Source organism: Mobula hypostoma, chromosome 2 (genome assembly GCF_963921235.1).
Source record: "Mobula hypostoma chromosome 2, sMobHyp1.1, whole genome shotgun sequence".
Classification (NCBI taxonomy): domain Eukaryota; kingdom Metazoa; phylum Chordata; class Chondrichthyes; order Myliobatiformes; family Myliobatidae; genus Mobula; species Mobula hypostoma.
In genome coordinates this window covers 208,235,126-208,261,415 of record NC_086098.1, presented here as the reverse complement: position 1 = coordinate 208,261,415, position 26,290 = coordinate 208,235,126, and the positions used below count along the sequence as shown (strand labels likewise).

Sequence of the window (26,290 nt, the reverse complement as noted above, 5' to 3'; positions counted from 1 at the left end):
TCTGGTGCAGGTCAAAACAAGACATCAAATATGATAATAACTAGTCTCCAGCTCAACTCAGACTTTGACCACATACTAAGTTAGAAAATTTATCTTTATTAGGAACTGCTGACGAAAGAGATGCAGGCTGGTAAGTTTTTCTTTATTAAATGAAATATTCACGGAAGTGGCACAGCAGTCATAAGGGGCAGATGGAAAACTAAGGAGAAATTGATCATGTTCCTACTTTGATGGTATTTATTGCTGACAATTACACAAAAGGATGGCACAACCAGTTTTAAAAACAGGAAACACATCAGTAAAGAACAACTTATTTCTGTAATAGTAATATGCTAATACTATGTCATCATTCGTTCCAGACATCTAAAAAGCCCGTCACACCCTAACAAATGGATCTAAAGATTTCAATATCCCGGTACGATTACTCATAAATTGTGTGAAGAAATTCTTCCATTTATTAATCATTACTTAACTTCTCAGTTTAAGTGGTAATGCAGTGCTCGAAATCTATGCTTTCCTCACTCTTGACCAGAAATGTTTGTTCAAATATTTAATTGCCTTAAATATGTGCATAGCTAATTAGCAAATATTTCTCAGAATTTGTATCAGAATTTAACTCTCTAATGCAGTAAATTAACCTCACATCATTTAACTGTCTTCACAATATGATTAAAGTACAATTATCTAAGTACATATATGTCACAATATACAACCCCAAGATTCATTTTCTTGTGGGCATTTACAGTAAATACAAGAAACACAATAGAATCAATGAAAGTCTATGCCCAACAAGACAAACACCAATATGCAAAAGATGACAAGCAGTGCAAATACTGAAAGATAAAAAAAATGGCAGCAGCAAGAAGAGTGCAAGAACTGAGAGAGTCTGCAAATACTGAGAATCTAAAGTAACACACACAAAATGCTGAAGGAACTTAGTAGGTCAGGTAGCATCTACGGAAATGAATAAACAGTCCACATTTCTGAAAAAGGGGAAGATGCCACAATAAAAAGGTTGAAGGAGGGGAAGGACGACTACCTAGGTGATAGGTGAAGCCAAGGGTGTGGGAAAGGTAAAGGACTGATGAAGGAGGAATCCAATAGGAGAGGAGAGTGGCAGGTGAAGAGGAGAGATAAGTGGCCAGAGTGGGGTATAGAAGAAGAGGAGGGGGAGAGGGGGAAAAAAATATCGGAAGGGGAAGTTGATGCTCATACTATCAGGTTGTAGGCTACCCAGCTGGAATATGAGGTGTTGTTCCTCCACCCTGGGAGTAGCCTTATTATGGCAGAAGAGCAGGCCATGCACTGACATGTCAGAAAGGGAATGGAGACAGGAAGTAAAATGGTTATCCACCAGGAAATACCGCTTATTGCAGATGGAGCAGAGGAGCTCAACAAAGCAGTCTCCCAATTTTGGGTCATACCAATGTCTGCAGCGGGAGCACTGGATACAACGGATAACCCCCAACAGATTCGCAGGTGAAGTGTTGCCTCACTGGAAGGACTGTTACGGGCCCTGAATGGAGGTGAGGGAGGAGGTGGATAGGCAGGGGTAGCATTTTGGTCACTTTCAAGGATATGTATCAGGAGGGAAAGATGAATTGACAAAGGAATCACAGAGGGAACAATTCTTGAGGAAAGTGGGGAGGGGCTGCAGGGGTAAGTAAAGATGTGTATGGTAGTTGGATCCTGTTGAACATATATATTTCTTATCGCAATTTATAGTTTTAAAATTATGTATTGAACTGTACTGCTGCCACAAAACAACAAAATTCACTACACATGGAAGTGATATTAAACTTGGTTTTGATTGTGAACTCAAGTATTCTGTTTGTTCTTTTTATTGCGGGTTTGATGCATTACTATATAAAGCTAAACAGACATCTTTGGTGATTATACACTGGGATTATATGCTCCCTTAACTTCCTGCTGCTATTGGAAACTTATCTATTAGGATATCATATCAGTCCTTTGTTAGCTGTTTCTCATTCAATCACTATAATAATCCACACATAGTAATTTTCTCTTCAGTTTTTAGTTTAGGTTGTTTAAGATTAGCAACAGCAAACTGAGATGCTGAAAAGTTACAGAATGACAATGGGTGCAATCAGTGACCCTACTGCAACACTGACAGTAAAGCTGCTTCACGGCCTTGGTTCAATACTGACCTCCAGTGCTATCTGTTTGGTGGGTGCATGCTCTCCCTCTGCTCATGTGAGTTAGCCCTGGTACTCCGCTTCGTCCCACATCCCAAAGATATGTCGATTAGTAGGTTAATTGGTCTCTGTAAATTGCCCCCAGTGTGCAGAGGAATTAAAGAATGGGGGGGAGGGGGAAGATAGTGATGCAAATATGGGAGGACAAAAATGTCATTAGGGTAAATGTGTGCATGACCAACACAGAGTGGTGGACAGAAACGCCTATTTCTATGTTGTACTGCTCTAAAAGCAAATAGGAACTACTCACAAATATATAGGATTATTACTGTTTAATCTCAGATATTTGAATTGTTACTTTCCTATAAAATGCCTGGAGTATTTTGCTATACAGGCAATGGTTTGATTTTTGTTTTGTTAAAAAGATATCACTATGGTAGCATGCTACAGTGTTTATGCAATTAAGTATTACTGAAAATTGTGTCCAAAGTTCTGGAGAAGACTTTGAATCACAATCACCTGACTCGAAGGCACAAGTGTGGCTACTTGGTTAAATTAATATCAAATTTTGTTCAATAAAAGGATTTATGGGCTTATTTCTATCACCTGCTCATGTCTGAGGAATTGACAGGCCTACTTCACTTCCGACTTTGCATTTAGAATATTTATTTTGTAAAAAAGAATTAAGATAACAATTCATTGTAAAGTTATCTGTAATAAATGAAAAGACTTTCATCAAAATGTTCATCTTGGAATACTTAGGTTTGGGAGGTGACAATAAAGGCATTAATTTTAATATATTGAAACATCTTTGGAAACAATGTGTCAAAATATTTGTGGCATATATTATAATATTGATTAAGGGTAATACAACAAAAAATGAACATAATTGGCTCCAAGTGTTTAGAAAAATTGAACGCTGTCATATTGTGGAAAGTCAATGAATGATTAGCTATGAAAAAATTTGTTTTCAGACTTTTCAAAGCTAACATTTAATATTTATGGCATAATTACTTTGTTTTTGTATAGCAAATAAGTCATACTTATCAATGGATTAGACAGAGTACGTCACATTTACTCTGAATTACTCAGTTTCATTTACTTTGTGTCGTGTCTTTGTCATGTTTTTACTAGCCCATATTCGTAACAATTCTTTTCTAATCAAACATCAAGTAACTCGTCAGTCAATAAGAAATTGCACTAAATTTAAGATCAACTTATCAAAAGAAGATATACTGTTTCTACTCACAATGCACCAGATAACAAAGGAGATTTCAAATTTGTGAGGAAAGCTGAATATTGCCAGCCCAATATAAGCAAACACACACGTCTCTGTGAAAATAAATTAAGAGTTGCTGGTTTTAAAATATGGTAAAAAGAATCTTACACCGATTTGGAAGCCAGGTTAATGGCATTGCATATTTTCCTTTAGCTCAGAAGGACAGCACAGGATTCCTCTTTCTAATACCAGTACAGAAACAAGGCATTTTGCTTCTCAAATCTGTTCTGACATTCTTTAGTTGATTAAAATCTTTGGATTTTAAAGTGAACATAAACAGTGAGCTGCACATTTCAAGCTACCATCATTTTGTATAGGAGTGTTTTCTAACTTCATTCCTGTTATCCTTCACTAGACCAAATCACTTCATGAAACTTTTACCAAGTTCCTTTTAAAATCTAGACCATTTTATCCTTAATCTTTTCAATCACAATGAATACAAGTGTAACTTAGATAACTCTCCTTATAATTTAATTTTGGAGTCCACACATCATCCTGTGCTGCTCTCCCTTCAAAATGCTTTATAAATTGTGAGCTCAAGTATTAATAACTAAAAATGAAACATAATAAACTAGACATCAAAATGTAAAATGAAAATTGTTTATAGCGACAGGACATTTTGTGGAAACTTAAATTTGAAATTTTGCAGGATCTAAAATTTACTTGAATTGCATTTTCTGAACAGTTATCATTGTTAGGGATCATTCCAGTGTTATGAAATTACCATGGATTAACCAAAATGGGAACAGGTCTCCAGGAAACAAAACCTGTACACAACTTATCCGTGTAAGCGGAACAAGTGCTACACATGCCCTTACACTTCCTCCCTTACCACCATTCAGGGCCCCAAACAGTCCTTCCAGGTGAGGCAACACTTCACCTGTGAGTCGGCTGGGGTGATATACTGCGTCCAGTGCTCCCGATGAGGCCTTTTATATATTGGCGAGACCCGACGCAGACTGGGAGACCGCTTTGCTGAACATCTACGCTCTGTCCGCCAGTGAAAGCAGGATCTCCCAGTGGCCACACATTTTAATTCCACATCCCATTCCCATTCTGACATGTCTATCCACGGCCTCCTCTACTGTAAAGATGAAGCCACACTCAGGTTGGAGGAACAACACCTTATATTCCGTCTGGGTAGCCTCCAACCTGATGGCATGAACATCGACTTCTCTAACTTCCGCTAAGGCCCCACCTCCCCCTCGTACCCCATCTGTTACTTATTTTTATGCACACATTCTTTCTCTCACTCTCCTTTTTCTCCCTCTGTCTCTCTGAATATACCTCTTGCCCATCCTCTGGGTCCCCCCCCCTTGTCTTTCTTCCCGGACCTCCTGTCCCATGATCCTCTCCCTTTTGCCTATCACCTGTCCAGCTCTTGGCTCTATCCCTCCCCCTCCTGTCTTCTCCTATCATTTTGGATCTCCCCCTCCAACTTTCAAATCCCTTACTCACTCCTCCTTCAGTTAGTCCTGACGAAGCGTCTCGGCCTGAAACGTCGACTGCACCTCTTCCTACAGATGCTGCCTGGCCTGCTGCGTTCACCAGCAACTTTGATGTGTGCTGCTGTACACAATTTAACTTCCAATTGATACTCTTGTGGCTTGTGAAAGCAATCATTGCATGTGGCACATTCTTGTTTCATTGAAACTACATAGAGAAAGACAATAGATGAATGTTCCTGCTATTAGCACCTTGTTGACTACGTATCACTGCAACATCAGACAATTGAAGGCAGATCTGTTTTTCACTTCACCATCTGGTTAATTGTTTATTCATGGCGCCATCCTTCAACACTGTAACAAAAGGGGTATATTTTGGTGTCTGCTTTGAGTATTAAATATTCAAACAGATCCACTAGTTGGGATGTTTACCATTGTAAATATGTAATTCTGTATATTTACCTGACTATATCCAAAATGTTAAGTAGGTGATTATAGCAATTGAAACTGCAGTTAATCATTTATTGTTATCTTTCTGTTGAAGTATAAAACACTGTCAGGAGAATAAAATTCTCTTGGATTCCCCCCTCTCTCTCTCTCCTGGAGGTCTGCTGTGTGAATAACGGTTTCTGCAGTTACAGCTTCTGCATGGCTCAGTTTTAGGCTGTCACATTTGGGACCCCATCCGCAGGGAACAGGCATACACCTCTAGCAATGCGCTAACAGCATGAATATTCATCTATTGCCCTTCCCTATGTGTGGTTTCACTAGCCACAAGCATCAGTTGGAAGATAAACTATACACAGGTTTTATTTCCTGAAGACAGGTTCTCATTTTAGCTAATCTATAATTATGCTATCCAATACTGTTCACTCTTCAAATAACAACCCCTAACAACCATAAATCACAGAGATTAGTAGCCATTAGAATGCTAATGTTGATATCTATACATCTCAGATTTCCATATTTTAAATTAGGTACACTTAAGAAATTCATTTCTGCTTTCATTCTCTTGTTACAAAACTTGCTTTGTGAATTCATAATGTGATATTTTCTCCCCAATGGAGAATGGCTGTTATTGTTTCAAATGATCAATCCACAAAAAGGTGGACTGTGATTGTTATTTAATACTTGTCCACTTCAAATTATTCCTCACTTTATAAAAGCATCTCAGAATGTGAGCACAGGCAGCAACATTACCTTCGGTTGTGAGTCACTACTAAATGCATTTTCATTACCTGTAAACAACCATCCCTTATCATTACTATATATTTTTGCTTGCCTCAGTGGCACTCAGTTTTCCTAAGAGCTTCATCTTTCCTGGTGAATTTTTAATAGATACTGCCATTTTTCAAATTATATTAGGCCTAGTTAATACGCTTTTTTCTGTTAGATCTTTGACTTGAAATGTTATTTCTGTCTTTTACCACAGAATGTTGCTGCTGATCTGCTCAATTTTTCAGCACTTGGTTTTTAGTTCGGATTTGGCTTAATTTTCAAATTGAAGTTTCCACAATTTTTTTTATGAGAAAGCTAGGAACCTTGACCCAATCCCACCCCTAAAAGAGTACATACCACACATAAAAGCGACTGTGCGTAATGTCTGCTGCATAAGGATTTGAGTAACTGGGGAAAGATTATGGTGTGCATAGTGTGACATCACTATTCCAGAAAACAGAATAGCCATGATTCCTGTAAACATAGGACAAACAAACAGACATGGGAAATTGAATGCATCAAAAAACTCTTAAAATGACAATTACTTATATTTATGATTAATGGTCGTGGCTAAAATTAAATATAACTAGTGAAATTTGTATGCAGAACTTGCTTATTGTCAAAGAACTGGAGATTTAAGTACTCTGTTGCATGCCTTTAAGAATAGACCCATTGACTTTGTAGTAGGGCCAAATTAATGAATTTGACTAATCTTTTGATTTAAGAGTTTTATACTCTAACAAGTGGAATTTATGACACAGTCTACAGTACATAGAATAATTATTTCTTCGCTATTCTTGTAATATATGATTAAGGTAGCTGAAATTCCTATCAAGGAATGTTAGAAATGGAAAACGATTTTGGTTTCCTTTATATGCACAATACCGATCCACAACTGCAAACATTACTAAATCAAAGATCCTCATTAAATCAAAAACCTAAAAGGCAACATTGTAAAAATGTTGAAAGGAAAAACTAGAAAAGAAAATATGAAAATTGTATAAGTTGCCATTTTATCCAATTTGTTTGTTTTCATTGTTGTGTAACTACTTTTTCATTGAGCTAGAAGCATGTGACAACATTCAATAAAAATAGAAAAACATAAATACCTGTACTGAAAAATACATGCATGTCCCTGTAAATTTTATACACACTTTCTCATACTATTGCTCACCAGTCAGAGGATGTACCATCTAGCAATAGTTTTGAAATCAATCATAGTCTCTGGTTAAGGCTTCCAAATAGCAAAGACAAAGATCTGGGGGACTCGCTGACCTGGGGATGTCACCAGCCCTTGCTCACAGGGCCTGCCAACATTGGTCACTGACCATGGGAAATGCAGGCCTTCGTCCTCAGTGCCTACCAACCAACCAGACATTCATCCACAGGAATGACTGGCCTTCTACTGCACCAGCCTCGATTCCAGTTCCTGCCTCTGACTGCCTCCAACCTCTAACGTCCTTCACCCCCATCTCTAAACCTTAACCTGATCCCTAAACATTCCCCATGAAGTAAACAACCAAGTCTGAGCCAGGCCCTCGCCAGACATTGCAGCTTGGCACCGTCTTGATCAGAAAAGTCACGGAGAACAGCCTCTTCTCTTCTCCAATAATTATCAATTAACATTAGTAAAGAAGATTGGTTTTAGCAACAATGATAGTTACTTACTTTTTGTACTAGTGCTACTTTAATATTTTTAAACATAAAGATGGGGGAAATGCCTATTAAATCTACTCTGCTGTTAAGGGCTTCACAGCAGTAAATGTAGTAGAAAGAATTAGTTGAAATCTTTTCAATTACAGCAACTTAGTTGAAGTAAAATTGCTGCCAAAGTATACTAATCTTCCAAATTTGAATGCTGAATGCTTCTGAATTGATTATCATAGTGGAGCTTGGAAATTGTAAAGGACTATTGATTTCAAGATATTAGGGTAAAATATTGATATTTCATGCTGAATTGAAAAGAAATGAATGAAATTTATATTTGACCATACAGATATTTATAGATGGTATGATTTTGTAGAAATTATCTGCCAAACTTTTACCTTGCTTCAAAGCTGCTCATTTCCAACATCCTCACACTTTTGAAGGAAGGTTGCAACTGTAATATTTTGGCCACACATTTAATTACACCGTTCCAGTTACATGTTCCAGACGAAGACCGTGGCAGCTATGGGAGGCAGAGTGGACAGAAAAGCTGGCACACTCAAACCCATGTCATGGGCTAGCAGCCATCAGACAGTGGGAAACATGCTGGACATTAAAAATTGCCTCTGATTCACTGAGTAGTCAGTTCAAGCTTGGTGGTGCTGGGCAGTCAATGAAGCTAAACAATCTGCACCTAGTTTTGCTGCACGTAGGGTTGGGACCAGGAAGAAAACAAAGCAACCCCACCAACCATGAGAACTCTCAGGCTGCTTGGATCTCATGTGGCCAATCCCTTCTCATTTTCTGCAGAACAATGGCTGATGGCAGAAAGCAGAAAGCAGCTTATTTTCAGTACTGTACAATGGACAAGATCCAAAATGTTTCTAAAGGATGAAAGCGATTACTTGATTTAAGCTGTTTCTCCCATATCCCAAGTACAAGAATACAACTATTGATTTTTTATGAATTATTATTACAAATAAAACTTCAGTATCTTAGGTTTACTTTGTCCGATAAGTCACAGATATTTTAAGGCCATTCTTCCCAATAAGGTTGGGCTTTAGTAACAGCTCTACTTAGTGAAAACGTACTAGATCAAAGTGCACAGAATTTGTTTGAAATCACTGTAGGTTATCTGCCACTGAAGTATCACATTTAGTGCATGAGCTAAGGGATTTCACTGCATCTTCTTAGCCTTCCGATATTGATTGTTATGTGCTACGTTGGTGTTATAGACTGCAATAACATGTTGGTGTAAGTGCGCATCATTTTGCAAGCCCTTTACAGATACAAGTTGACATTCTCTGGTCTGGCATTCTGTGTTCTGGCATGCTCCGAATCTCTCATGCAGATCTGTACTAATTAACTAACTGTAAGGTCTAATTAAAATCTAAAATTAACTGAGGTCTGTACCAACTTGTAACTGATTAATCGACCAGCTGAGCTTTTGCAATTTCAGCCAAAAGCTTGCCTGACTTTGGAAACTTTACACAATCTAGAGATAGTCTATACTTAGAAAGAACAGATCTCCTCTTCAGAGGAAGATGATCAGGGAGTAACTTCTGTGGTCCATTCAGGTCTCAATGGTACTGAACTAGAGTGTTTCAACCTGTATTGTCTTTCACTAAGGTTGTAAATATCCCATGTGGCTTATGGCTTCCACCTCAACTCAGCTGGTCGACTTGGAGAAAGATAAAGAACATAACTTCCTGAATAACTACAGAGTTGAATAGAAAACACATAACAGGTATACCATATAAAGAGGAAAATTTACAATGGAAGTAGTGAAATAGAGGATGTACACCAAAATGATCACTTTCAAGTTCAAATAGTGTTTTAATCATTACTTTGTACTTAGATAATCAAATATACGCTGTAAGTATTTAAAATCGTCAAGCAATGGACACACGCTTATCTGCTCTTCACAATATATGGATAATGTAAAACAATAGTACAAGTATTAAGAAAATAGCAGAGACATGAATAAAACAGACAGTACTTACCAGATAGCTTTATGCCTTCTGCAAGGCCATAAGGAAGATAGGCAAATATTATCATCATTCCAAATTCAAGTGATGGTGTTTTTCTGAGGTCAATGTGCTTTAGCAGGTAAATACTTGTATATTAAGAAAAATATGTTCACTTGTATATAACACATACAAAACAAAACAATTCTAGCTTATACACGAGGAAATTGGCAGATGCTGGAACTTCAAGCAACACACATCAAAGTTGTTAGTGAATGCAGCAGGCCAGGCGGCATCTCTGGGAAGAGGTACAGTCGACGTTTCGGGCCGAGATCCTTCGTCAGCTAGTAAGAACTAGCTCTTCTTTCAGTTAGTCCTGACGAAGGGTCTCGGCCCGAAACGTCGACTGTACCTCTTCCTAGAGATGCTGCCTGGCCTGCTGAATTCTAGCTTATAAATTGTATTCATTTTTCAGTTCTGCATGCCTGACACGGTCAATCCAAAACCAAATGAGAGAATGATGACAGTGGGATGGGCCTATGTTTACAAATTCTTTAATTTTTTTTTAAGTTTATGAAGCTTGAGTTCACCTCTGGATCATGATATTGTTTCTAGTGAGGACTCTGGACAGAGCCTTCTGTTGGAAGGCTGACTGCAAACTTATTAGTGTGGACTTGGACAGCACAGTGCAGCTCAGGCCCTCTCTCAGCTCAATTGGACAACTACACTGGCAGAACAGCTTCAATTACTAGGGAGGCCCAGCCTGCAGATTCACCAGCTTGCAAAATTGTCAATGCCATTGAATGTTTGTTTCTCTCTGTGATATTTTGAAACACTCACATCAACAAGGAAATGTTTTAAAGAAAGGTTACTAAAATATAAGATAAAAATCAAAAAAACACAATAATTAAAACATTTACATTAACATTCAAAATCACGTAACAAAATGTCAATTTATCATTCTCCCATTGATTTCAATGCACTGCTACTTGTACAAATTCACTATAGATTTCTCAGCTTGAGATCCAAGAAATCTGTGAAAGCTGATGTGGTTTTCTTTGAACTCTACAAAGGTAAGTAGCCATCTGATAACTGGATGAAGGTACATCCCCATGGGTGAAAGGTGGAGAAGAGGGGAGGACTCCAAGCCAAACTGCAATGCCAAGGTATGAAACTCCCTCTATCTGATCTCCCAGTGACTGTACATCTGCTCACAAGATGCTGGATAAAGAACCTAAGAGCAAGTTTGATGTACCAGAGGGAAATGAGGAATTGCTGCTTTCTCTGTTTCACAGTGACATGGCTCACTCTGGACATGCCGCATACATTGGTAAGACCCAAGGGCTTCTTGATACACTGAATGCACATGACTGCTGATTTGGAGAAGGCAATATGTGGTAGTTCGTGTTTCATGATTAATTATGCGGTGTTCGAATGCAGTGGTCTTGTCGCACCCTTGTTCCCACAACCTGGAACATCTAATGATTAGGTGCCGACCATTCTACTTACCAAGAGAATTTTTCTCTGTGATCCTGACTGCAGTCTGCATACCGCCAAATGCCAATGTTAAGCAGGCACTTGAGGTACTGAGTGCTACCATCAGCAAGCAAGAAACAGCCTACCTCAACACCTTTAAAATAGTTGTCAAGGACTTCAATCAGGTTTGTTTGAGGAAATCGCTGCCAAATTATCACCTGTAACATCAGTGTTCTCAATACACCTGACCACTGCTATACTGATTAGGAATGCCTACTGTTCCATCTCACAGATGTCATGCACTTCATAAAAACAGTCGTAGACAAGTGTGTGTCCACAAAATCATTCAGAATCTTCCTTTACGAGAAGCCCTGAATGGACCATGAGATCCACAATCTGCTGAGGGCTGGCTCAGTGGCATTCAGGTCTGGCAAAAAGTTAAATACAAGAGGTACAAGTAAGATTGCTGGAAAGCCAATTGTATGCAGTGGCAGTTACAGACCAAACCTGAATCAATGAAGAATGCTTGACAGCTGTGGCAGTGCTTGAAAACCACCCTCCTACAAAATGAAACCAAGTGACAAACCTTCAATCACAGGTGAGCTCAAAGCATTTTATGCTCACTTTGACCGTCAAAATATGGAGGCACCTTCATGAAGGATGCTCTCATGACATTGGGGCTATGGGCGTTCATGATAGTCAGGGAGACAGGTTACCACGTTCTTCTTAGGCACCTGAAGCGAGAGGTTAAAGATATCGGTTAAACCACTCCAGGCAATTGCTCAGCACAGATCAGGCACCTGGCCGTGAACTAAAGAGGTCAGTAATGAAAGATATTAACTCCTGCCTCAGATACAACTTGTATCTACTCCAATTTGCCTACCATCAAAACAGGTCAACAGTAGATGCCATTTTATTGGCTTTTCGATCAACCCTGGAACATCTGGACAGTGAAGATGCATGCATCAGCATTCATTAACTACAGCTCAACATTCAATAATATTATTCTCTCAAAACTAACAAGTAAGCTTTAAGACCTAGGCCTCGATACCTCTTGGGCAACTGGGTCCTCAATTTTCTCAGCTACAGACCACAGTCTGTTGGGAATGGCAACCACATCTCCTCCACAATCTCCATCAGGACAGGTGCACCACAAGGCAGTGTGCTTAGCCCCCTGCTCTACTCACTTTATACTTATGACTGTGTGGTTAAGCACAGCTCTAATGCCATACTTAAGTTTGTTGGTGACACAACTGTCATATGCCAAAACTTCTGAAGATGTGCGATGCAGAGTATATTGGCTTATTACATCATGGCCTGGTGTGGAAACACCAATGCTTGTGAATGGAAAACCCAAAGTAGTGGATACAGCCCAGTCCATCATGGGTAAAGACCTTTCCACAAATGAGCACATTGGCAAGGAGCACTGTCACAGGAAAGCAGCATCATTCATCAACGATCCCTACCACCCAGGCCATGGTTTCTCCTCACTGCTGCCATCAGGAGAGAGGTACAGGAACCTCGGGGCTACACTACCAGTTTCAGGGACGAGCACGAGCACAAGCACAAGCACACACACACACACACACACAATGCCTTTCAGAGGAAAATCCTACAAAGGGTAGTGAATTCGGGCCAGCACATCATGGATAAAGCCCTCTCAACCATCCAGCCATTGAGCACATCTACATGAAACGTTGCCGTAGAAAAGCAGTGTCCATCAGCAAAGATCCTCAACACTCAGGCCATGCCCTTTTTTTGCTGCTGCCATCAGGTAGAAGGTACAGGTGCCTCAGGACTTGCACCACCAGGTTCAAGAACAGTTACTACCCCGAACCATCAGGCTCTTGAACGAAAGGGGATAACTACACTCATTCCATTTCTGGTGTTCCCAAACCGATAGTCTCCCTTTAAAGGTTCTTTATTTTGTTATTTCATACTTGTTGCTATTATTTACATAGCTATTTATTTATGCTTGCATTTATACAGTTTGTTGCCTTCTATGTACTTGCTCCTTCATTGATCCTGTTAGTAACTGCTCTATAGATTTGCTGAGTACGCCCACAAGAAAAAAGGATCTCAGGGTTGTACGTGGCGACGTGTATGTACTCTGATAAAAATTTTACTCTGAATTTTGAACCATCAGCTCTTGAACTAGAGGGGATAACTTCACTCACCTCATCAACCTATGGACTCACTTTCATGTTCTTCATCTCATGCTCTTGATATTAATCACTTATTTATTATTCTTTCTTTTTTTCTGTTTGTATTTGCAGCTTGTTTGTCCATCCCGTTGGGGGTGGTTTTTCATTGATTCTTTTGTGCTTCTTGCACGTACTGTGATTGCCCACAAGAAAATGCATCTCAGGGCTGTAGATGGTGACATGTATGTGCTTTGATAATAAATTTACTTAAAAAAATTTTGAAGGAAGGGCTATCCTATAGTAGTAACTCGGATACGAGTTTATTTGCTGACAATTCTGTTCCGTTACCAAAAGGATATTGTAAATGCAGATGACCAGATTTATACAACTAATGTACAGAGATCATCTGTATTGTAACCCACATTCCTATCAATTCTGTTCAATCCTACCACTTATCAACACTCTACACTAATCAATTGGGCTACCAATCTGCACAATTTGGGAAATGGGGGCAAGGGGGTTACCAACACTATGACAGGGAGAACATGTAAACTCCAAAGAGACAGCACCTGAGGTCAGGATTGAACCTGAGCTGATGGAACTGTGAAGCAATGGCTTCATTAGCTATGCCACTGTGCCACTAGCTACACCAATGTGCCAAAGTGTACTTAAATTTTATTAAAATTTCTCTGCAACATTTTAAGAGAGGGTTTCATTTAACTCATTTAAAATTGATTAACGCCCACAGTGAACGATTTAAAGAAGGAACTTCAGTCAAACTTTTAATTAATCCTATGTCAGTTTTGTAGAATAGAACTTAGAGGTCAGTACAGGACAGCTCCCTGAGATCCTATCAAAATTACCCTGAAATTAATTGGCTGCTTACAAAGAACATCTATTATATACACTTATGTTATAAGTTTATTTCTCTGAATATTTTTAGCATTGAGGATGAAAATATAAAATCATAGTGACCATATTCTCAGACCAAATGAAAAGATATCAAAGCAGAGATGAGACCAGTGAGTGTTCCAAGTGCTGCAGATCCAAAAAACATCTTGAGGAAATAGCCCAGTGCCTGCAGGAATGTTTGCCATCCACTCACATCAGTCGCATTGTCTCTGGCTAAGCCTTCAGCTGTGCTAGAGAACAGTACTTGAACATTATGGTTACCACATTACACCTTCAGTGTTTGCACAGTTTTGCATAGTGAACAATCAATATTATCAAAATCAGTGTGACCAAATTACTGGTCGGCAATAAAGTCAGAATGATACAGTATGGTAACAGGCCTTTTGGCCTATTGAATTTATGCCCACTATTAAGCACCCAATTTTACACTAACCTTATCCTAATCCACATTCCTATCAACTCCTTCAAGATCCTACCACTCATTAACACACGTGTGGAAACATGCAGTTGTCAATTAGCCTATCAATATGAACAATTTGGGATATAGCATATGGGGGTGGGGGTGAGGGTGGGGAAGAGTCAAAACCACGACAGGAAGAACTCCACACAGTCAGCACTGGAAGCTGGGATTGAACCTCAACTGATGGGACTGTGGGGTAATGACTTAATTAGATCTGCCATTGTGCCACTAGCTGCATCATTGTGCCAAAAAATATATGCAAAATGTAAACTGCAAGATAGATCAACAGAAGTCATATTATGGAGAAAAGGAAAAACTTGTCAAAATTGGTAATTATTTGATCTTTAAAATTCTTAAAGCAATCTACTGGGGAAATGCTGCATGCTTCAGAACAACTCTGGATTGCATGAGCAAAGGATATTTACTCAAAATGTAACCTTATCATCAACAACCCTTTGGAAAGGCCAAGCTGCTGTGCTGGAAAGCTGAGGTTAGCAATAAGCCTCGCGGGACCTGGAAAATGAATATCCATCACAATGGAAGTTATCATAAATAACAGGGGGATCTTGATGTAGAGCAGGGGTTCCCAACCTTTTTTATGCCATGGACCAATACCACTAAACAAGGGGTTTGTGGATCCCAGGTTGGGAACCCCTTACTCAGAGGGATATATGCCAGATAGAAGTAGCTGAAGTGGATGCCTTGGTTGGCATGGAGAAGCTGGGCTGAAGGACAGTTTCAATGCTATTGTGACTAAGCCTACTGCTATGTGAAATGATATGCATGGTCAAAATACACTTAGTACATATATTATAAAAGCTTACTTGGTGAGGACTATAGAAACTGCATCATTAAGAATGCTCTCTCCAAACACCAACATGTTCAGAACAGGATCCACATTCAGAGCATTAAAAATGGCAATCGTTGCCACTGGGTCAACAGCAGAGATTAGAGAGCCAAATGCAAAACTGTAAAATAAGAACAATGTAGAAAATGTAAAGTGTACAGGACTTTTCATAGAATATTTATTCTTGATTACTGTAAACTATTTAATGTACTGACTGGCAAATTTCTTCCATATGCTAGCTTCCTCCGTCTCCACCCACACACACACGCACACACACAGGAAAAGGGAGTTCCACAGATCTGCAAATATTACTAGAATCTTGATAATACATTCCAGGCATGGCTAAAAACGTTCAAAATCTGCTGGCTGATCTTTCAAGGCTTCAAGTGTTCGGCTGATTAAGTTTTCAAGAAATCTTTCCACTAGAGTTTGCCAGTATACATAGAAAAAAAAGTACACTATTGATATCCACAAACAATTCAGCCAGTAAGGAGTTCACGGACATATGGATAGATAATGAAAAGCATCGACAAGAAAGCGTGAATTATTTGCAATGAAGGCTTCAGAAACCTCTTGAAAGATAGCAAGAATGAAAGGTTACCCACTTTTCACTGTCTAAGAAACCTACTGGCTGTCATTAGCCTACTCAACTCAGAGTAAATGATATTCAAATATCCAGAAGATCAGGAGACAACTAGAAACAACTATCAGTTTTAGCACCTCCGCCAAGATGGGACTTTAACACAGTTTCACATTATGTGAATGGTTACAGTTAAACACAACATTCAATTTTCTCTCACTTTGTTACAATCTTACCATGGCTAAGCATTAATCACTTTGAAAAAATTATTAATATAGTATTAAAGTACAACTAATGTCATTTACTACTTGGAAACTTAATTATCAGGCCGCTACCTCAGAAAATACCCTACTTCTAAATAAGCTATAATGCTCAGTTTCAGTTACTGTTCTACTAATCTACATCCTTTAAAATCTATAGCTCTGAGTGCTAGCAACTGAGCAGAGATGGGTTATTGAGGACACTTACTTGTAAAATCTATTATCATTACCAAATATTGCTATCTCCATTATAGTCAACTGGAACTCATCTCAAATCGAGCATCAAGATCCTGTAGAAATTAGTTTTGTATGATGCTGAGAAATGTACAAAGGTACCTCACAAGTTGGATCTATGAATGGATTGCATCTCAAAATGAAGTAAACCTGCAGTTATTAGTCAAACAACACATTGCTTCCGAGAATGGAAATTATTCTTGATCAGTTGTGAACAACCCAACTGCTCAAAGATAATAAAACTTTGCACTTCTCCACGGAAGACACAGGATAACTATTTTTCATTTCGATTTATTTACATGTCCAATGGAGTACATTTTAATAGGATGAAACTCACAGAATTTAGTTGTGGATAGATGAACAAACACAAATATTAACATGGAGCTCTAAAATATTCTATGACCTCCCACCTAAAACAAACCACTTTTAACAATTCTACTCTTATTCAGTGGGTAGAACAACTTGAGGCCACCTGAGCCATGTTGATTAGGCAATCTTAAGATTTGGCCCCCAATTGAGTTTGCTTTAACAGCTTTTGAACAGAATGTATTTCGCTGCATTCATTTTACCCTCTACATTCACAAGCCTTCCAAGGCTTGCTACAGTGAAGCATCCCCACAGCATGATGCAGCCATCACCATGCTTAATAGTAGGAATGGTGTGTTTTTATTGACATGTAGTGTTTGGCTTATGCCAAACATAGCATTTAATCTGATGGCCAAAAAGCTCAATTTTGGTTTTGTCAAATCTTAGAACCTTCTTCCAGCTGACTTCAGATTCTCTCACATGCTTCTGGCAAACTCTTGCTGAGATTTCATGTGAGTTTTCCCCCCCCCCCCAACAGTGGCTTTCTCTTTGCCACTCTCCCATAAAGCTGCAACTGGTGAAACACCCGGGCAACAGTTGTTCTAAGTGCAATCTCTACCATCTCAGTCACTGAAGCTTGTAACTCATTCAGAGTTGTCATAGGTTTCTTGGTGGCCTCCCTCACTCGTCCCCTTCTCGCACAGTCACTCAGTGCTCTTGGCAGATCTACAGCTGTGCCATATTTCCATTTCTTAACTGTACTCAAAGGGATATTCAGCAACTTCAAAATTTTCTTGTACTCATCCCCAGACTTGTGCTTTTCAATAACCTGTTTGCAGAGGTGCTTAGAGTGTTCTTTTATCTTCATGGTGTAGTTTTTGCCAGGATACTGACTCACCAGCAGTTGGACCTTCCAGATACAGGTGTATTTTTACTGCAATCAATTGAAACACCTTGACTGCACACAGGTCTTCAACAACAGATCTCCATTTAGGTAATTATGTGACTTCTGAAACCAACTGGCTGCACCACCAGTGATGATTTGGTGTGTCATATTAAGGGAGTGGGGAATGAATACTTACGCAGTCATTTACTTTGTGTTTTATATTTGTAATTAATTTAGATTATTTTGTAGAGATCTGTTTTCGCATTGACACAAAGGAGCTGTTTTCTGTTGATCAGTTGTCAAAAAAAACCTATTCTGTGATTCAGTGTTGTAAAATAATACAACATGAAGGGGTTGAATACATATATACATATATATACACACACACACATATACACACACACACATACATAGACACACACTATATGAGACTCAAATCATTCATAATTTCAAGCAATAACCCGAAATTCTCACTCTGTGCAGACATCCTTGAAACAGAAGAAAAAACCGCACGGGCCCCTTGGGTAATTGGAGGGGTCCATAGCATATAAAAGGTTGGGAATCCCTGCCTATGCCCTGACTGATGGAGGTCAGCAAGACTGAATGACAGAAAAAAGTAAGAGCCCCAAAGCCCTCTACCTACCTCCCACACACAAGCAGCAGCAAGCAGCATTAACCCTCCCCCACCCCCCCACACTTACTCTGGCATAAAGCATCAGCATTCTCACCACCCACCATGCAAGCAACAGCAAAGCCCTCAAAGAGACACCATTAAATAATTCTTTACAAAAAAACTGTTAATGTGGAAATAATCACCTGTCTGTCACTGTGAGTTTATAGATAACCTCAGCCTAAATTGAGAGAGAAAAAAACAAGTATTAATATTGAATTAAATGTGGGTTACTTTCAGAAGCATACAACCCTTGTTTAAAGCTGAGCTATTTTCACTATTTTGTCACAACATAGGAAAATGGGATAAGTATTTGAAAATGTGACTATTAAATGTAGTTTTTCAATAGAATTCTCTTGAAAGCAGGGGTGGGGGGTGGAAAGATTAAAATTGAGATGATGCATTTGTCGCGCAGGAGACTCAGATTCGTAGACAGGACAAAAAAAATATCGCTTTTTTAAATTTTGGAAGGGACCCTTATTTCATCCTTTATCAGTAAATAAAATAAGAGGGGGTATCTATTTTTATTAATTCTAAAATCCCCTTTTTTCATTTTAATACTGTTACTGATTTAATTGGAAGATATTTAATTGTCACTGGTTTGTTGTGTGATCAAAAGGTGGCTTTGGTGTGTGTATATGCACCCAATATAGATAGCCCTGAATTTTTAAAGAAGCTATTTTCTGTATTGCTGAATTTAAATGAACATAAGTTGATTATGGGCGGTGACTTTAACTGTTGTCTCAACCCGTCGATTGACAGATCATCCACCAATCCGTTACTTACTAATAAAGCTGCAACTTGTATTAATTCTTTTTTTTATTAGAATACTATCTGGTCGACATTTGGAGATTTAAATTTCCTAAAGAAAAAGATTTTTCTTTTTTTCCCCCACATGTATACCATAAATATTCAAGAATTGATTATTTTTTGTTGAATACGCAATTGGTGTCCTCTGTTGTAGAGTGTGCATATGATGTGATTGCGTTGTCAGATCATGCACCTATGAAACTAACTTTGGAACACTTTGATAATATTTACATACCTCAGTGCAGATTTAATATTTCATTGTTGCAAGATTCAACTTTTGTAAATTTTATTAAAGAACAAATTTCTCTATTTTTTGAATTGAATACAACTGAGGGAATGTCAAATTTGGTTATTTGGGATGCCATGAAATCTTTTCTTAGAGGACAGATAATTTCATTTTCAGTAGGTTCAAGAAGGAAAACTAAGGCGAAACTTTTGCTGATCACTAATAGGATTAAAGAAATAGATAAACTCTATTCAATAAAGCCTAGTGAGGATCTCTTTAAGGAAAGGGTGGAACTCCAAGCACAACATGATTTGCTTTTGACTTTTCCCATTGAACAGCAACTTCTTAAATCCAAAAGCCAATTTTATATACATGGAGACAAATCAGGCAAACCATTAGCTGGTCAGTTAAAAGCAAATATGGCTGGAAGACAGATCCTGAAAATACAAAGACCTGATAGAACTGCAATGGTAGATCCTTATGAAATTAATAAGATATTTATGGATTTTTACTCTATGAGTCTAAATTTTCAGATAATATTACCTTTATGAATAGTTTTTTGCAAAAATTAAATATACCTAAAATCTCTATTCAAGATATGAATACATTAGATGCACCTAACAAGAGGAAATAGCAAGGGCTATATCCTCTCTCCAATCAGCTAATGCTCTGGGACCGGATGGATATACAGTGGAACTTTATAAGACTTTTACTGATATACTTATACCTCATTTATGTCAAATTTTCACTGATTCTATGTCCTCTGGGACTCTCCCAAAAGCGTTCTATGATGCCTCAATTTCTCTAATTCCTAAAATAGATCAAGATTTATCTGAATGCACCTCTTATAGACCAATTTCTCTATTGAATGTGGATTTTAAAATTCTAAGATCTTGGCTAATAGACTTGAGAATATTTTACCTACTGTGATTTCCGATGACCAAACTGAATTTATTAAAAATAGATATTCACATTTTAATATTCAAAGATTATTAAATATTATTGACTCTTCTCCTCCATCTAAAGAGTGTGAATGTGTTGTTTCTCTTGATGCAGAAAAAGCTTTTGATAGGGTGGAGTGGTCTTACTTATTTGAGGTTTTGGAAAGATTTAATCTTGGCCCGGGATTTATTTCCCAGATTAAATTGATCCATCATGCTCCTATGGCTGCTGTTATAACTATTAATCAAAAATCTCCCTATTTTAGATTACATAGGGGTACTCAACAGGGACGCCCTCTTAGCCCTTTACTACTTAACTTGGCCTTAGAACCCCTTGCTATTGCTCTTAGAGATTCTAACACTGTTCAGGGTATTAAGAGAAGGGACAAAATACACAAGGTTTTGTTATACTCAGATAACCTATTAGTTTATATTTCAGATCCTAGGAAATCTATTCCTTCTTGGTTATCTATATTTTCTGAATTCAGTAGTTTTTCTGGGTATAAATTAAATTTACATAGAAATGAGTTTTTCCTAATAATAATTACTCGGATCCAAATCATCAAATACCTTTTAGTATTGCTAAAAATTACTTTACCTATCTTGGTATTAAAGTTACTAAAAATCAAGGATCTCTATATGTATATTTTTTTTCCATTAATTGGCTACACCAAACAAATGCTTTCTAAATGGTTGCCTACGACATTATCTTTAATAGGTCAAATTAATGCTATTAAAATGATAGTTTTACTGAAATTTTATATATATATTTCTGGCAGTTCCTTCCTTTGTTCCTGAAAAGTTCTTCAACAGAATAGATTCTATAATTTTATCTTATATTTGGAACAATAAAAATCCGAGATTGAGTAAACCCTTACTGCAGAAATTAAAAAAGGACGGTGGTATGGCTTTGCCTAACTTTAGAATGTACTATTGGGCAAGAAATATTCGATATATTACTTTTTGGATTCACTATTCAGATATACATGAATGTCCTTCATGGTTGGATTTGGAAGTAAACTCGGTGAAAGGATTCTCTTTGGCCTCTTTACTGGGAGCTCCTCTTCCCTTTTTGTTTTCTAAAATTAGCAGACAAGATTATAATCCTATTATTAAACATACGTTAAGAATTTGGTTTCAGTTTTGTAGATTTTGAGTTAAATAATTTTATTCTTTCCAGTAATATCCACCTCAATTATTTTTTTAAACCATCAATTTTGGATAAGGCCTTTTTAATTTGGAAAACCAAGGGAATAATAACTTTTTCGGATTTGTTTTTAGGGGACTGTTTAATGTCTTTTTCTCAGTTAGTGGATAAATATGATTTATCTAATGTACACTTTTTTAGATATTTACAAATTAGGAATCTTTTTACGTGGTTTGTTGCCAAATTACCCTTCTGCTTATTCATCTAATATGACAGACGCCCTCTTTCAGTTTAAAGCCATTTCAAAAAGGGCTGATAGCTATAATCTATAAACAGTTATTGAATTCACAAATTATATCTAATGATAAAATTAAACGCACTTGGGAATGGGAATTTCAAGAGTCATTTTCAGATAATCAATGGAGTAAAATTTTTCATTTGGTTAACAACTCATCTATTTGTGCCCGTCATTCCTTGATACAGTTCAAAGTAGTGCATCAGGCCCATATGTCAAAGGATAAACTAGTGCGTATTTTCTCCAATATCAGTCCTATTTGTGACAGATATAATACTGAGCTGGTCACTTTAACTCATTTGTATTGGTCTTGTATAAAGCTAGATAACTTTTGAAGAGATATTTTAAAATACTATCAAAAGTTTTGAATCTGGATCTACAACCTAATTTGCTTACGGCAATCTTTGGGATTATCCCATCAGAAGCAGGAAATATTCCTGTTTCCACTCATAGCCTTTTTGACCTTACTGACCAGGAAAACCATTTTATTGAAGTGGAAGGAATTGAATCCACCTTCGGTCTTTTATTGGCTCTCCTCCATTATGTCCTGTTTAAGTTTAGAGAAAACAAGAAGTCGGACATTTGAAACATCCTTTAAATTTGAGCAAATCTGGCAAACTTTTATCCAATATTTCATTTAATTTGATTTATTACCCTTTCACTTTTTTTTCCCCGAAGTTTTAGATTTGATCAGAAAGTCTCTTTTTTTGGTCGTATCCTCAAAATGGACAGCCCAGTCCCTTTTTTTTTCTTTTCCTATAGCGTAGTGCTTTTTTCTCTTTTCATTTAAAACCCAATGTTTTTTCCTTTTTCTTCATAAACTGGTAAGAGAATTGCTATTTTCATTTTTTAAAATATATTTTATACTAGTTTCACAATATCTATGATTTTGACAATGTCTATCTTAATCAGTTTATATTGTTACTGACATATATATTTGAGATAATTCTCCTCGATTGTATCTATGCTCCTTTTAAATTAATAAAAAGATTAATAAAGAAAGAAAGATGCATTTGTCTACATTGCTCATAATAATTATTAACTTGGCTTAGGTAATGACATTTACTTCTATCCCACAATTTTAATTCAAGAATGTTCTAAAATCAGAGCAAACATTAAATAGAAATCTATTTAGGAGATGGCAAAAAAGAACACTAAAACAGTTTTCTGAATGGATTGCCAATCACTGCCTAAAAAGATTAAAGTTTATGTATATTTGTTGTCATTTAATGTTTGGCATGTACCAACTCGAAGTTGTATTTGCCAATGTACCAGTGGTGACAATATTTCAAATAATACACTGGTTTCATAAGATCTTGGAATATCCTGAGCAGTGAAAAGTGCTGCATACATTCGTTCATCCTTTGATTAGAGTCAAGAAGATTCTGTAGTGGTACATGAATACAGAGGTACAAAACAGGGGTTAAGAAGCCACATCCGTGTTTTCCTCTCCTCTGTCCACTCCTTGTTTACATCTTAGTATCATCACCTTTTGCTTTGCTGCACTATTCCTTCTGTTATTTAATCTCTCCTGCCTTTCATCTTTTCAGTAACCTCCACAGTTAGCTACTTTGTCAGTACAGCTTGTTATATCTCACTCTTGCAATTCTGATAAAAGACTTGTAACATTAGCTTATCTTCTTTTCACAGAAGCCACCTGAAACAGTCCATATTTCCTTTTTTTTCCTGTTTTTTATTTTCGGTCCCAACAAATACGATGTCTTGCTTTTGTTAAATTGGATGTTATTGACTTTTTTTTCATTTCAGAGATTTGTACTCAATCGTCATTCTCTTAGGTAGTGCCTTGGGGGTCAAGGATGATTTGTTTGCAATTCAGCACTGTGGATTCTAATGTGACAGAGGACGACAAAGCTGGATTTAACAGATTTTTCCACAGATAGAGCACCAAGTACATTTATAGTTATTTTATACTGATTTTAGTCATTTGTCAAAGAAACCAAGTAACAATTTCCAATGGACCTATAGTGTCTCCTTATCTAATTTAAGTAATGATGGCTTTGTTGAGTGACATTAATATGTCATGGTAACTTCTGGAACATCTGGCATCCACTTAACTGTGATCTAGATAGTTGAACATAACTTGCCTAGAAATGGATTTTTTTTTAATGTATTATTAGGTGCACAGTTTTCATTAATAAGAAAAAAGTCTGAAGAATTCTCTTCTGCTATGGAATTTCATAAGGAAAGCAAGTTAAGTTAAGTTCTGGCAGAACAAGTATGCCAGCTGACGTATACCATGGCTGGTACGAACGACTCTGTTTGAAGGAAGATAACTATACTTGAATCACTAAGAAAGCAGGGAGGTAAAAGACAGAAAATTATTGACCAGTTAGCCTGACCTCAGTGGCCAGAAAGATGTTGGGAGTCCATTATTAAAAATGAGGATTTGGAGTACTTGGAGGCACATGATAAAATAGGCCTTATTGTGCCTGACAAATCTGTTCAATTCTTTGAGGAAATAATAGACAGGATAGACAGAGGAAAGTCAGTGAATGTTGTTTCCTTGGAATTCCAGTAGGAATTGAAAAGGTGCCGCACATGAGGCTGCTAAACAAGGTAAGAGCCCATGTTATTACAGGAAAGATACCAGCATAGATAGAGGATTGGCTGACTGGCAAAAGGCAAAGTATAGGAATAAAGAGAGCTTTTTTCCAGTGTCTTCTGGAGACTAGAAACCTTCTGCAGTAATCCAGTGTTGGGAACACTTCTTTATGCAATGTTAGCTTTCATTTCGAGAGGACCAAAATATAGAAGGATGTAATGCTGAGGCTTTAAAAGGCATTGATCAGGCTGCTCTTGGAATACTGTGACCAGCATTGGGCCCTTACCCAGAATATGGTAGCACTGGAAAGGATCCAGAGAAGGTTCACGAACATGATCTGGGAACAAAAGGATTAACATATGAGGGGTGTTTGATGGCTCTAGACCGGTACTTGCAGGAATGGCAGAGTGAGAATCTCATTAAAAGCTAGCAAATATTGACAGGCCTAGATAGAGTAGACATTTAGATGTTTCCTAGTGGAAGAATCTAGGATCAGAGGACACAGCCTCAGAATACAAAGATGTTCCTTTAGAAAAGAGAGGAGGAAGTTCTTTAACCCAAGGGTGGTGAATCTGTGGAATTCATTGCCATAGATGTCTGTGGAGGCCAAGTTATTGGGTATATTTAATGCAGAGGTTCATGATTAGTAAGGGCATCAGAATTTAATGGGGAGAAGGCAGGAGAATGCCCTTGAATGGGAAAATGCTACAATAGTGGATACAGTCCGGTCTATCACAAGTAAAACCCTTCCCACTATTAAGCACATCTACATGGAGCGCTGTCACAGGAAAGCATCATCACCACTGACCCCCAACATGCAGGTCATGCTCTCTTACTGTTGCCATCAGGAAGGAGGTACAGGAGCCACGGGAGCCTGAAGACCCACACCATCAGGTTCAGGAACAATTATTACCTCTCAATCATCAGGCTTCATCACCCATCACTTAACTGTTCCCATAGCCTATTGAAATCACCACTCCCATGGACTATTTGCCTCCTGTTATCTATTTATTATTTTTTTTTGTATTTCCACAATTTTTGTCTTTTGCATGTTAGTTGTTTGTCCATTCTGTCAAGCGTGCCCTTCATTGATTCTATTGTCTTTCTTGTATCTACTGTGAATGCCCACAAGAAAATAAATCTCAAGTTTGTATATGGTGACATATATGTACTTTGATAATAAATTTACTTTTTGAATGAGGTTGATAGGGATAATAAATCAGTCATGATTGAATGGCAGAACAGTCACAATGAATCAAACATCCCAATGCTGCTCCTTTGTCTTGTGGCCCTATTTTCAAATCCTTAATGAAGCAGTGTGTCAGTTTGAACCATTTGGATACTGACACGACCTAGCTATAAGCAACTAGCATGATTCTAGAAGAGAGAAAAATTTCAAATGATCAGAAATCCTATTTATCCAATTCTGGTGCAATTATTTTTCATTACATTTTAAGCTCTCAATAAGTAATAATTTAATAAATTAATGGAACAAACATAGATGAGAAATAATTCATGCCACCTTTGTCATAAAAATTGCACCAGCTTTAGATCAGAATCAGAAACAACTGCAGATTTTAGTTCCTCAAAATTTCAGGAACACTGACAAAAAAATAAGCATAAATAAGATAAATCATGATAACTCCTTTTTAAAGGACCAGATCAAAGTTTAAGACAGAACTAAGATCAAGAGTGTACATTACACAACTTACCTTACCAAGAAAGTATACACCACCACCTACAATGAAAGCTGAAATTGCTGTGCCAAATACAGCAAAGAGAGTAATGGATCCAATATTCTGGAAGAAATTTCCCTGAAAT

General features: G+C 37.6%; 1 protein-coding gene across 1 annotated transcript in view; it reads right to left on the bottom strand.

The window, feature by feature from the left end:
- slc9a8 (solute carrier family 9 member 8) overlaps positions 1-26,290 on the bottom strand; it is a 118,399-nt gene that overhangs the window by 24,923 nt on the left and 67,186 nt on the right. The window contains exons 6-12 of the mRNA XM_063041451.1: positions 26,182-26,283; positions 18,634-18,668; positions 15,529-15,672; positions 14,336-14,474; positions 9,749-9,854; positions 6,456-6,572; positions 3,406-3,488 (exon numbers count right to left, since the gene is read on the bottom strand). Coding sequence (XP_062897521.1) covers positions 3,406-3,488; positions 6,456-6,572; positions 9,749-9,854; positions 14,336-14,474; positions 15,529-15,672; positions 18,634-18,668; positions 26,182-26,283 — 726 coding nt within the window. The remainder of the gene's footprint in view (positions 1-3,405; positions 3,489-6,455; positions 6,573-9,748; positions 9,855-14,335; positions 14,475-15,528; positions 15,673-18,633; positions 18,669-26,181; positions 26,284-26,290) is intronic.